The sequence below is a fragment of the Haliaeetus albicilla genome, chromosome 6 (genome assembly GCF_947461875.1).
Source record: "Haliaeetus albicilla chromosome 6, bHalAlb1.1, whole genome shotgun sequence".
NCBI lineage: Eukaryota > Metazoa > Chordata > Aves > Accipitriformes > Accipitridae > Haliaeetus > Haliaeetus albicilla.
This window is the reverse complement of record NC_091488.1, coordinates 44,981,812-44,994,955: the sequence shown is the minus strand read 5'-3', so window position 1 is coordinate 44,994,955 and position 13,144 is coordinate 44,981,812. Positions and strand designations below refer to the sequence as shown.

At 37.0% G+C, this 13,144-nt stretch overlaps 1 protein-coding gene across 10 annotated transcripts in view; it reads right to left on the bottom strand.

Annotated features, from left to right (window-relative positions):
* STXBP5L (syntaxin binding protein 5L) overlaps positions 1 to 13,144 on the bottom strand; it is a 194,424-nt gene that overhangs the window by 69,689 nt on the left and 111,591 nt on the right. For all 10 annotated transcript variants that reach the window (XM_069785870.1, XM_069785871.1, XM_069785872.1 and 7 more), the window contains exons 7-12: positions 12,402 to 12,485; positions 5,685 to 5,808; positions 4,019 to 4,097; positions 3,692 to 3,846; positions 2,015 to 2,087; positions 530 to 677 (exon numbers count right to left, since the gene is read on the bottom strand). In XM_069785870.1, the coding sequence (XP_069641971.1) occupies positions 530 to 677; positions 2,015 to 2,087; positions 3,692 to 3,846; positions 4,019 to 4,097; positions 5,685 to 5,808; positions 12,402 to 12,485 (663 nt within the window). The remainder of the gene's footprint in view (positions 1 to 529; positions 678 to 2,014; positions 2,088 to 3,691; positions 3,847 to 4,018; positions 4,098 to 5,684; positions 5,809 to 12,401; positions 12,486 to 13,144) is intronic.

The window sequence follows — 13,144 nt, the reverse complement described above, 5'->3', positions numbered from 1 at the left end:
TTAATGCTTGAAAATTATAAAATAATTGCATTTCCTCTTTTTATTTCTGCAGCTTGTCCTATTTCTAAAAGCATTATGGTAAGATTTTGGTAGCTCAGTAAAATAATTATTAATGTCCCTATTTAATAAAAATCTCACAAACATGCTGTCAACCCTCAACTTTCACTGAAGCTCTTCTGCTAACTTCTTTCAGTTACAATGTTTTCACTTTTTTCTTTGATAGAGATAACTTACCCAGACAAATTTGAACTGTACACTGCTGGCTCTCCTTTAACTCAATCTGACCTGGCATAACTCCAGCAGCCTAATGATTAAGTCCTATGTAATGGTCACTAATGGTTGTGCTTAAGCGATGGTGTTTCTGAGGACAAATATCAGGACATAAGCATGCTGCTAAGCTGCTGATTGGACCAACTTGAAAGTGATTATTAATGAAGTAAAATGAATACAATTTGGTAAGATGTTACAAAAACACAGGTTGTACATCTACCTTCTTTGTTTAAAAAAAAAAAAAAAAATATTTGTTTACCTTATTGCTGTATCCTTGCTTTTTATGTTTTGCTCCCACAGAATAGAGTACAGGAATCAAATCTGGAGGACAGTCCGCAAAATATTCTGTGCAGGTAACAGGTGACTCATGAATGTCAATAGGATATGGATTTTCAAAGATTGGAAAACTAGTTAAGGAAGACAATTTATTAGAAGCACTGTGACACACTGAGCCATAGAAGAAAATATATTGTTATATCAAAGTGTATAACAATCTAAGTAAAATCATTACTAATAAAGTACATCTTCCCTTATTTATTCAAAAATATGTATTGTTTTTAATGTCAATAATAATAATAATGATGTCTAGTTACTCAAAGATATAAAAATTCCACTGTTGTGACAAGAATCCTCTTGTAACATAAATATCCATTCATGTGAAGAGTTCCTAAGGCTAATAGGACTACTTGTGTGAATGAGGATTAGGAACTATTTTCCCAACATCTCAAAATCTTATTTATACAGAAGTGACAGATTTTCTAGAAGCTTCAGGTACATGGATATGATATATACTATGACCTAAGAACTACTTACATAATTGTGGATTTTATATTGAGCAGCTTAGCTTATTGGGCTGGTGGACTACTGATTCTACAGTGAACAATTGCAATAACATATTAAACAGATCTCATTTTACTTCCAATTCCATCAGTTTGGATGTTCTGGTAAGAAGGAAGGCCTTCTGGCATATTACACAATGTTATTCACAATTCAAAATATAGGAAAATTGGTTCTGATTTCAGTTACATCCATTTTCTAGTGCTGAGATGATTTGAATTATTCTTGAAAGTAAGCGAGATCAGAACATGATTCACTTAAAAGTGCTTCAAGACATTAAAGGCAAAAATCTGTTCCTCGTTACGCCAGTGTGAATGTGGATGTATATTACTGGTAGTGTTGGAGGCAGAACTAAATAAGAACTGGATTATGCATTACATGATGTATAGTTCCTCTTTGATATGAACATCGATTCTGATGTGAAAGAACTATTTGTCATTCAAAGCAGCAACTGAATCATTAAATAATCCCACAGATACACTACAAATCAATGCCATCATTTATTAAGATACTTAAGTAAATACTTAAGTGGCAGTCCCTGTGGAGTCTAGTGAAGTTAGGCATGCATATAAGTAGTAGCTGAATCCAGTTTCCAAAACATACATTCAGGTCATAATTCAGCATGTGACCAAGTACTACTTAACTTCGATGCTGAGTGAATGTTTGAGGGCTATGTTGAAGGGACTGCAGATTTAGATGTATTTCCAAACTTAAAAACAAATATTATCCCAAGTTCCTGTTGAATAGCTGATCTTAGCTCTTAAGGTGGAGGTAAACATATAGAGTGAATTATTACCAAGAGTGAATGATTTTGGATAGTAAAATGACATTGCATGATAACATTTTTATCATCGTTTGCCGGACAGTTAAGATACACAAATAGCTTCGTATAAGACTTCATACTTACTTGCTTTGTGTCAGGTCAACAACAATGAGATCTTTTTCCAAAAGCACAACTACAGCATAGGGTTCTTGAAATTCTGTAAGTGAGGAATCAAGTATAAAAGACATGGAATTCTCCTATTAGTCATTTTAAACAAGCAAGTCATATTTATGTTCTCTGAACTTTCACAGTATATTAAACAAAAGTTTTAAGGTACAAATCCTAGACATATCCACACACTAGACGTATCTGCAAAGTAGGGCCAGAGAGGAACTGAGAAATTACTTTGCAGCACTACTGCGGATCGACGTACATAGCAGAAATAGAATTGGCATATTGCGGCATGCCAGCATGATGGCATATTGGAAGTAAAGAAAAACATATGAATAAGTTGTGTGTATCACTGCATTGCTGAATCCAATTATTATACAGAAAATGTATTTTTGCTGTCCAGTACTTCTACTGTATATAACTGTTCTTCAAAAACAGATTGTGAACAGCTGGTCCCGTCCACTTGATGATACACAATGCCCTCCTTTCCAAAGTGATTCCAAAGGAATATTCCAAAGGAATCCTGTAACTCTGCTGTGTTCAGTTCAGATACTGACACGCTCCTTCCTCCCATACACTCTTTAGGAGATTATATTGTTTGGGTTTTTATTCAATGCTTTTTTCATTTATCAAAAATAAAAAATTAAAATGACAAATAAATGCTTCCCTTGATGCACAAGGTGCATTAGTTTACATAGGATAAAAGTTACTTTAAAAATATAAATGTGAAACTATGACTCTCTTTTCAACAGCAGCAAAACATTCCAGCGTGTGCAAGCTCAGAGTACACTCTTCAGCTGGCTGATGCCAAAAAGGCTGAGTAAGTTGACAGTGAGTGATTTACCTTCCTGTCAGGCCAGCTACAAATACATGTTATCTGTGGCCTGTTTTCATACAAGGCTATGAATAACACAGGTTAAACCAAAATTTTTGATTATTAGTGTGCGAGCTGGGGAAGGGGCTACAAAATCTTAGTACTGGGAAGTGTCACTGTATTTGACACAGTTAAATGAAGGCCCAAACTAACTTTGATAACTGAAAATTAAAGTTTTGCATGACATTGAAACAAATATACACTTTATCTTTACTAAATGTTTTTAATATGTATTTGATTTAGCTATGTATATAGGATTTATTTTATTTTTCTGCTTGAGGGCTTAAAGTGCTAAACTCAATTTCTTTTTGAATTAAAACTTTTCTTAATTTACTTTCTGGAATTTTCTGTGAATGTACTTCAGAATTTGGCAGCCCCACAATATGCAGCAAAACACTTCTAACAGTTTAATTCAGGCTGAAGTAGAAGAAGTTTTTTGCAGATAAGTGATAGTTTAATCTTCAATAATTTCGCAATCTGTACATTTCCAGCCTCATGAAAAACGTCAGAAATATAAGCATGTATGTTTGATTAATAGCAATATTTCCTCACACTAGCCCATGTGTTTCAATCTGGACATTTATGCATGCTTTATTGTACACTCATTGCTTGCTTCCTACATTGAGAACGCAAACAAGGTCCAGTTACTTTCAGTGATGCGGTTTTCTTGAGATGGAGACAACTGTGGAATGGAAGTCCCTGGAATGGAATTAAAGTATGAGAGAAGATCACTTCCTTTATATTTTCTGTAACTGCATTTTACTTAATAAACTCACCATTTGGATATGGGGTTTCACAAAGAGTTAAAAAATCAACTATAGGGTGATCCATTTCAAGAACTGTAATTGCTTTCCCATGCATGATGGTTAAACTTGGTCTTCGACAAGCCTTATCATATGACAATCCACCAGAAAATATCACAAATGGTTCACTGTATTAAAAAACCCAACATAATAATCATAAGTTTACATAGTACATACAAGTTTACATTACAGGTTTAGTACCTTTAAAAAATAGCTTTGCAAGAAGAAAGCTGGAAAGATTTTAAAAGGACTTTAATTCAGGAAGGTAACATTGAGTTAATTACAGAATTAAAAACATACCTGTTTTTACAGGTCTTGTACTCTACTTTAAGAATTGGTTTACAAGATTCAGGTTTTTTTCCATCTCTCTGAATTTTTCCTAAGGAAAGAAAGAAGATGAAAACTGTATTAAAACATGATAATAGAACTATCAAAATAAACATACACATTGAAGCAACTGTATAAGCAGTAAGAGAATGGAACTTTAAAGCTACAGAACATGATGAGCATTAGCTCCTATTTTTGTAAAATATGCATTTGTCTGAATTAATTACACTTATTACGGCTTTATGTTTTTACTGCCACAGGCATCTAAAGGACCAAGGAGCACACTTCAAAGACATCTAAAACCCATGTAGATTACTGAGAAGGATGAAACTTAACTAATAATTAATAAACTTGACCAAATGTATACCTTTTTTTCTGAACACATTATGACCATAAACAACTTAATTTTTCCCTAAGTCATTCTTAGATTGACTCAATTCCTTTTGTTGACAAAATGTTACACGCTCTGGGGTATAACTAGTTGAGTGATAAAATTAAATGAAGTGTACAACTGAAATTCATGGGTTCTTGGTTAATTATGGCTCAGTGCTTTCTTCCAGTCAGAGAAAACTCACTTGTAAACCAAAAAAAATAATTTTGCTTTTGTTACTTTGGAAAGCCTATGCTTGCTTTCAATGACAACCTGATTGGAGGATACAGTGTAGATGGAGCCAGAGGTTCCAGTGATGTTCTCAGAAGTGCACAGTGACATGATTGGAGGCAAAGGACTCAAGTCGTGACATAGGGAATTCTGGTTAGATATTAGCAAAAAAATCTGTACCATGAGGGTCATTAAATACTGAAAGACGTTGTCCAGAGAAGTTGTGCAATTTTTTGTTGGAAGAGTTCAGGTGTCCAGTGTCAACTGGATGCTGCCCTGACCTAACTGATCTAATCAGGCCTGTTTTGAGCTGGGGATTAGACTAGATGACCTCTGAGAGGTCCCTTCTGACGTAAAGTACAATTCTATGACCAAAAATGATAAAATAAATTAGGAAATTTAAAAAAATGCTAAAACTTTTCTGGGCTACATAGACCTTGCCTTCCCCTTCTCCCTCCCTCTCCACCCAGTCAGGCCTCTTTGCAATGTATTGATCTGCAGTAGTCAATACCTTTTTACCTCATTTATAGGAAGAAATAGCATATAAAGTCCCAGCCATAAAAGATACAGCCATTTCTTAATATGACTCTTTTAAATTCTTCACTGCAGTGACTTGGGAAGCCTCGTACCATCTCTATAACAAGCAACACAGTGCCTTGTACAAAATGTATTATTTCTTGTGAAAATTGCATGTACAAGCACATAAGTACAAAATATAAAAGGAAGAAATGTTAAAATCCCATAGCCTGAGGGTGTCAAACACCAGCAGTAACTATTAAGATGAACTGGATAAAAGAAGACATTAAAGCAATATTAAACAGTAAGACATATTTATGATACCAATGAAAAAAAAGTTTGATCAAAATTGCTCTCTGATTTTTATAATACTTTGCAGCTACTTTGCAGATTAAAATATTTATGCAAGAAGCAACTCTGGATCTGGGCTACAATAAAAAATGAAATAAACATAGATACTAGCAAACAACATGGAGAATATTGTGTTGCTTCTTAGTTATACATTTTAACTATCAAAATTACCATGTGGAATTGTGGTCTGGAATGGTCTGTTAGGACTCTTCAGATTCCATAGGGTCAAGCTGCCATCAGAGTGACTGCACATGAACTGTTTTCCTTCATGATGCCAAGCAACAGAATGAATAGCCTACAGAAATGAAAGAAGAACTTGAGACTGAAATGGAATACAGTGTTTACACTAATGATATTTCAATGCATGACTTTGGATTATATTAATCTAACGGTATATCAACAGTTCGATGGTTCTTGTTTGTCTAAAATCCATTACCAGCACTTTTTTTTAGTAACCAATGGCTGTAATCTGCTAGTCAAGCAAAAGAATTCATTACAAATGCTAACATAACACAAGAATCTAAGAAAGCCTGTACTGAATCAGACCAAAGTTGAAGGAACAGGGTATTAAGGTAAAAGTATAAGAACAAGGGACATACAGTGCAATTGTAGTATGTCTGACAGCTCTCCTTAGAAGTATTTAATCTGACAAACATACAGGGAATTCTATGTAACAAGTTTTACAGGTAACATACAACATATGCAGTCTTCCCCAGAGGACTATTTAGGCAAAGTAGAAATAGCACTCAGTTCTTGAGTAATTTCCACCCCCCCCCCCCCATACTTAAGCTTCAGAGCAAGTACACAGAAATCTGGGATGTTTAATATAAAACCAAAACCACTAAAGAGAGCAGGATTGTTTCATTGACATAGGAAATTACCAAAACAATGATGTAAGATACTTTTGGAACAGATAGTGCTTCAGAGGAATATCACACTCCTATGTACATAATGCAAGTACCACATGATGAATATTACGCATGCCAGAAAGCAACACTTCAAAAATTATAGTCCATTCTTAGTATTTCCTGCACAATTAGTGGAACTGCCTGAAAATATCCATAATTACATCAAACTAGCTGAAAGGATAATGGTGCAAGTCCTTCATTTTCACTGGTATGTGCTGGAAACCAACAAAAGCCATTTTCTGACGAAACAAAGTATTGATTCATTGTATACCACAGTTTCTCACACACTCCCCTCAGAAGCACAAACTCACAGAATTTTCCCTTGAATCCATTTCCCTTCCAGAAATGTTAGCTGCCAAATAGCAAAACACACAATATGTTTTTATGTAAATGTAAATAAAAGAGACCTATTTTTGAATGCAGTTTAATAAATTTCCATTTTTGCAACCCAGAAAATGCTAAGGCCTTGCATGCACTTACAATCACATATGGCTATTTACCTCATTTATTCAAATCACTTTACAATCATGCCTGGGTATTCATAAGTCAGCATTGGAGTTGTTCATATCAATTTTGCTTAAGCTGACAAGAAATAAACCTAAGCGCTACTGGTCACTACTCAAAACTCCCTGTTGGTCTTCCTCTTTTAATAAGTATATTGACTGTTACGGTTGATAACAGCTCATGGTCTGGAGGGAATATCATAAGAAACCAACGAAAAGGCTGTGACCCTTTACCAAAACTTTACGCAGCTCATGAGGCTGGACAGCATAGCCATAAACGAGCCTTTGCATTAAGATGAGCCAGACGTTTTAACAGTGATCTGACATGCCTTGTATATGAATGCTTTGCCAACACACTAGCAAGCTCGTCATGCCAATAAATACTTAACTGAGCTGAACAAAGTGAACTCTAGATATTTATCTTCGAGTGACATAATGGGTGTCACTCAAACTTCTACCTACCAGAAGGGGGTTGGCACACCATTCCTCTTAAAGACCCAGAAGATACGAAACTATAACTGAAGCAACAGAAGACAACACAGAAAGATGGTTCATGCAGAGTCCAATGACACTGCCCTCGGGTAGTAAGAACCTTAGATCTGCGGGGAGCGCTGCTTCACTTGTCTATCCTCGTGCAAACCAGTTCTGACATGAGCTCATTCATGCTTGCTATCATGCCAAATTTGAATCTGCTTTTGATGTGTTATCACACATTTCACATGGTTACAGTCGCTAACTGTGTCTGAGCAGGAGCAGCTGAAAATTGTACCAAGCTGCTTGTTAAACTGCCGCTCAGCTACCAGGTGCCACCTGCCAGCATAAACCTCCTGTTGAGTGGAGCTGAGGTGGAATGCTCCCATCACAGACAGTTGGCATGCCAGCAGCTCAAACTGACCTGTTAGACTGTGCCCCGAAATGGGCAAGAAATACTTAGAATCATTTTTTAAGGTCTCAGCTGGGAGTCACGACTAATACTGAAAAGTGGTACTGAACAAGTTCCTAATTTTCCCTCTGCTAGAATATGTCTACCATTCTCATCCGCTTCTTTAGCATCCACACAAAAAAGGAGCAGTTATTTACTTAGAACAGGAGTTCATCACAGTGGGTGACTCATGTGAATGTTCACACAGTGTATGCACATAAAGCATATCACTCCAGATTGGGTATGTTTCTCCTTCTGCAATACCCACAGTGGTTGCATATATATTCTATCTTCTCTCATACTCAGCATGTACTAAAATTAAGCATGCCCAACACCATTTCAGTTCCTTCCCAACCACAAAACTCCTCCACTGAGAAGAACTCATGGGGACTGCAGGACCACTTTTAACCATATTTTCAACAAGCACCATACTCATCTCATCCTATTGCTTGAATCTTAAGAAACATCTGTGTTAGTAGTACTGCAGGACCATTACAGCAAGGGCCACATCCTATTTGATACTTCCATAATGGCATAGTGCTTGATAAAGGTAGGGAGATATCATTTGGCAAATGTTTCTGTGAACTCTGCAGCTTCATTTTGGAGATGTGTTCTAATGAAAAATGATGACTATGCTTCAGGAAGCTCTGAATGTGCGTTGACACAACCCATCGAACTTTTAGACAGCCTGTGTATGAAGATGGCTGTTTTTCTGGGTCTGCCAACTATCCATAATAACTTGAGAATCCTTTGAAGGATCTGTCTTGTTTATATGCTCTCTTTTTATACCAGTTGATGGAAATAAACTTTTGAGGGAATTTATAAAAGCGCTTGCAAGGAAAGCCTTTTATAAAGGGCATCAGATATGAGTATTGATTGAAAGGGCCTGAATATCTCATATGCATCACCACTGAGAAGATGACAATCATCATCCACACAAAGAAATAGATTTGCAGCTGTCATCTTGAAGATCAGACACAAGATTCTTTAGCAGCAGGTTCAAGCTCCACTCTGGGACCAGGCGCTTCAAAAGCAAGAACATTTTAGTCTCTTGAGAAGCTTTGACACAGTAGAGAAGAAAACAGAAACTCCTTGTATCAGGAGTTGGTGAACTGAGGCAGCCTCTAACTGGTCATCAGTGGGACTAAAAGAGACAGGATTACTTTTAGCTCCAGTGAGTAAACCATAATATCAGGGAGAAGCTTTAAAGGGAAGATATAAGCTTACAAGGCCACCGAACAGGGAAGTTCCACATCATGCAACTTGTACAGCCTTTTCTATCCTTGGTGAGAAGCTCTCTCATTTGAAATGTGCATACATGTTTTATCTATGAAAGGTTCCCAGCCTTCAAGACATGAAGTACAGCATGATGAAGATGGAGTAAGGAATGCAGCTGTAAAAGCTGCAATTGCAGGTCTGGGAACAGGGGGCAGAGTCTTCAGCTCCACCACTTACAAGCTATTAGATTGTCTCAGCGAGATGTTTGTTCTAGGAGAAATGTTTCCATGTCATTAATCTGGACAGCAAGGAAAATGAAAGGGCATACTTCTGGTAGTATTGGACAGATCCTGCTAATATTGTATGAAAGAACTCATCTCCCTGTCAGAAGATTACCCGTATTCTGAAGAGATGTCTGCAACATATGTCTCGTATCCATGTCTGCAAGTCTCATGTGATGAGAAGCATCACACTGGTATGACAATGCCATGCAGCCTAGAAAGGACAGGCAAGATTTCACAGTAGCGATGTTCTAGTGGACTGAGAACTGTTATCTCTTGATGATCCTTTTGTTAGCCAGCTGTTCAAGTGTGCAAATAAAGAGGACCTATTCCATCTGACCTAAGTGTCCACTACTTCTAAGACCTCAATTAAAAAAACAGCACTCAACATAGTAAAAAAAATTGAATGGAAGATGCCTTTTAATAATAGTTCTCGCTGACAATGAAATGAAAGCATTTCCTGAGTCTGTATGAAAAGAAATATCTTTAAATACATGAGATATGAAACTATTCCTCTCTATAACAATTGAATGTCAGCAGATATAGTCCCCATCTTGAACTTAAAAAGGAAGAATATTTAAACTTGTAGTTAGGCAATCAGTTACCAGCCTCCCTTCCTCTTCTGTATCAAAAAATACATGCTGTTAACTTCTCACTCCTGTGCTACACAGTGATAAGTTCTACAGATGTGGATAACAACAGAGAGCTTCCTTCTCAACAGCTGGTCTGGGGAGACTGAAATCCAATGCTAGCAAGAATAACACAGGAGAAGTTCAGTTGAGGCTCTATCCTGTGAAAGAGTGAGTATTCGATGGAGTCTTGAGGGTGCTGACATTTATTTTGAATGACATTACCAAGCTGGACAGCTATCTGAAGAAGATTACAGAGAAGAAAGAACTTGCCTTGGTGAGAACACTCACAGTCCATCAAAGACAAGAATATAAGCTGTTTCTCACAGTACACACCAAGCGCTAATGGAGAAGCCTGGTGCCAGGGGAATTTTTGTTCCAAACCAGAAGTATCTGCTCCACTGAAAAGCCAGAAAAGATCATTCCATCTGACGATCCTTAAAGATGCCAGAACAGGAAGTGGTGAGTTAGATGAGATTTCCAGTTCTTTCACCATCAAATAGGGTGACTAAGTTAGTTTCAAAACCGGTGCTAAAGAAAGCATAATGATAGCAAGAAAAATGAGGCTGGATTAATTTCATTCAGACCTCAAAGAGGCACTTCGGTATTCAATGAAGATACAGAACACTACAGTAATTTATCTTGAGACCTAAGAGATACCCTGCAATTTCAACTGGCTGGCTCAGTGCCAGAACAACGATAATGAAAGACTGGTCAGGCGTCATGGTGCACAGAGGCCTTGCATGAGTCCAGATAGAATGGTGAAGGGGAGCAGGAACAATGTTTTCTGGACTGTGATCTTAGGTGATCAATCTGTAAGAGGAGGCCTGGGTTTGAAAACTTGGGTTGGTGCCAAATACCAAGTGGCACATGCCAAACGAATAATTAGTGACTCACAGTAGCTATATAACACAGAATTTAAAAAGGAACCCTTTTTAGGAGCTCCCTAGGGGAATCCTAGCAGTTCTGGAACATTAACAATCTGGAGCCTGAAAGTCTGGAATAAAGTACAATGGCTAGTCACACAACCCTTTTAGAGACAAAGTAAGAATTTTGCAACTATTTCAGTAGACGATAGCAAGCCATCACAAGTTGCACGAAGTGCAGTAATGACACAGCAAGTAACCACTGAGGAGGAAACCACATGACTAATAAAAAGGCCAAAAAACATTCCTGAGGACAGTAGTGAAAAATGTGGAACAACTAAATTGTATAAGAAATTTTCAACACCCTACCACTGTCTCAACAAGAAGGGGGGGAAAAAAAAAAAAGAAAAAAAAAGGAAACAGTATTATGAAGATCCTGTTTTATGTAGTCTCATTCTGAGCACAAGGGAGACAGTGAGTGAACAGACACCCCCCCAGGAGACCTGTAAAAGGAAAAAGTTGTCCAGCCTTAAGTAATAGAACAGGTGCAATTTCACAAGTGTATGCACAGGTGGACTGTCACTTAGAGACAATTTAGTGGGCATGTCTTGAGGCTTAAGTACCAGCCTGTTTAAACTCCAAATTACCCTGTCCTTTAGAACAGCAGCTATGTGGATGCTCAGAATCTTAACCTTGAAGCTCAGTGTAGTGTTAATGTGTCTGTGAAAACAGGCCTGAAAGAGTGCAGGATTCAGATATATTCAGAATTACTTTTTAGAGTGTGTATAAATTTGTCTACTCCTTACATATAGTAAGGTGGCAAGATGAAGAAGGAAAGAGAACTAGAGGAAACCAATTACTGCCTGGCCCACTTTAAAGAAAATGTCCTTTCCTACCTTCAGCTGTAGCTGCATTCACATTCACCCATGGTGAACTTTACAGAAGGGCTGGCAGAACAAAGCAGATTTTTCCCTAGGGCTAGTACTAAAATCCTAATAACTAGGAATATATCTGATTTTGAAACAGCCTGTTTATTGATACAAGAACTGCGTCTGTGGTTGATACAATCGGCTTACAAATGGCAAGAGACAATTGTCTGATAAAACTATGAGAATACAATTTTGAAAACCTTTTAATCAGATCTTGAGTACTAGGTAATAGCCCTACAATAGACCAATAGCCCTACAAACTAATCTGTCTTTCATTCTAATTAATGTTCTAGTAATACACAGTAAAGATAATTATATAATTCCCAATATAGCTATATCTCAGGTCAGCTCACTACTACACTCTGTCCAACTAAGGATCCCCACACAGAAGCTGATGAACTTGTCAGAATCAAGGGGAAGAGACTCCATGTCGTAGTACACTCACAAAAGCCTGATGCATTAGAACTAGAGATTTCAGGTTTTGATTAATTTTGTCAGTAACTTGTTCAAAAGCATAGCACAAACAGTACTTCCAGAACAAGCAATGCCTTAAGAAAAGTATCCACCTGCTTGACAAGACATATGACAAACTGCTGAACAATAGTTTCTCTGAATTAATGTAAATTGCTTACCTCATCATAATAAGCTCTCAGATCAGCTCTTTTAGATCGTAAGTCCCAGAATACGACAGTCCCATTTTCATAGCCTATCAATAGCTGGAGGAGGAAAACAAACACAATTACAGTTCTGGATTAAAAGGGTATATACAAATATTGAAGAACTTCATGATTTTAAGAGATTTTTAAAAAATAAATAAGCACTATAAAATGAAATGCTGAACTGATGTGCAAGATTGTAGTTTGCACTACACATAATACCCTGCTTTCAAATTATCTTTCACCATGAATTACTTCTCATTACTGACAATTTAAGATCTGTTATGGAAGAAAAAATGTGCTTTATACATCTTTTTCTCTTTGCTTGTTTCTTCTGCAAGATTATGTGCCTGGACAGTCTCCACAATTGTGTATTTGCTGAGAAAAAAAGACCATAGCATGTTCCTGTCAGCTCTTACCTTCCTTGCCCCTAGTTGGAGGGAAAACTGACACCTATGAGATCACTTAAATAACTTCAAACCAAAAGTCACCAGATTAAACTCCCATTCAACTACTTACATTCCTTTAATTTCTGCTTTCTATTGCTTTAAAACATTTTGAAGAGCTCCCCCTGCAGAGAATAAATTGCTTGCTTTCCTAGGAATTGAAAATAAATTAACTGGTATGCCAATTTTTACTTCTTCTAGAACTGGTATGTCATATCATCACACACACCTGAGAAATACCAGCAAGGAAGATTTGTGAAAAGATGAAAGAGA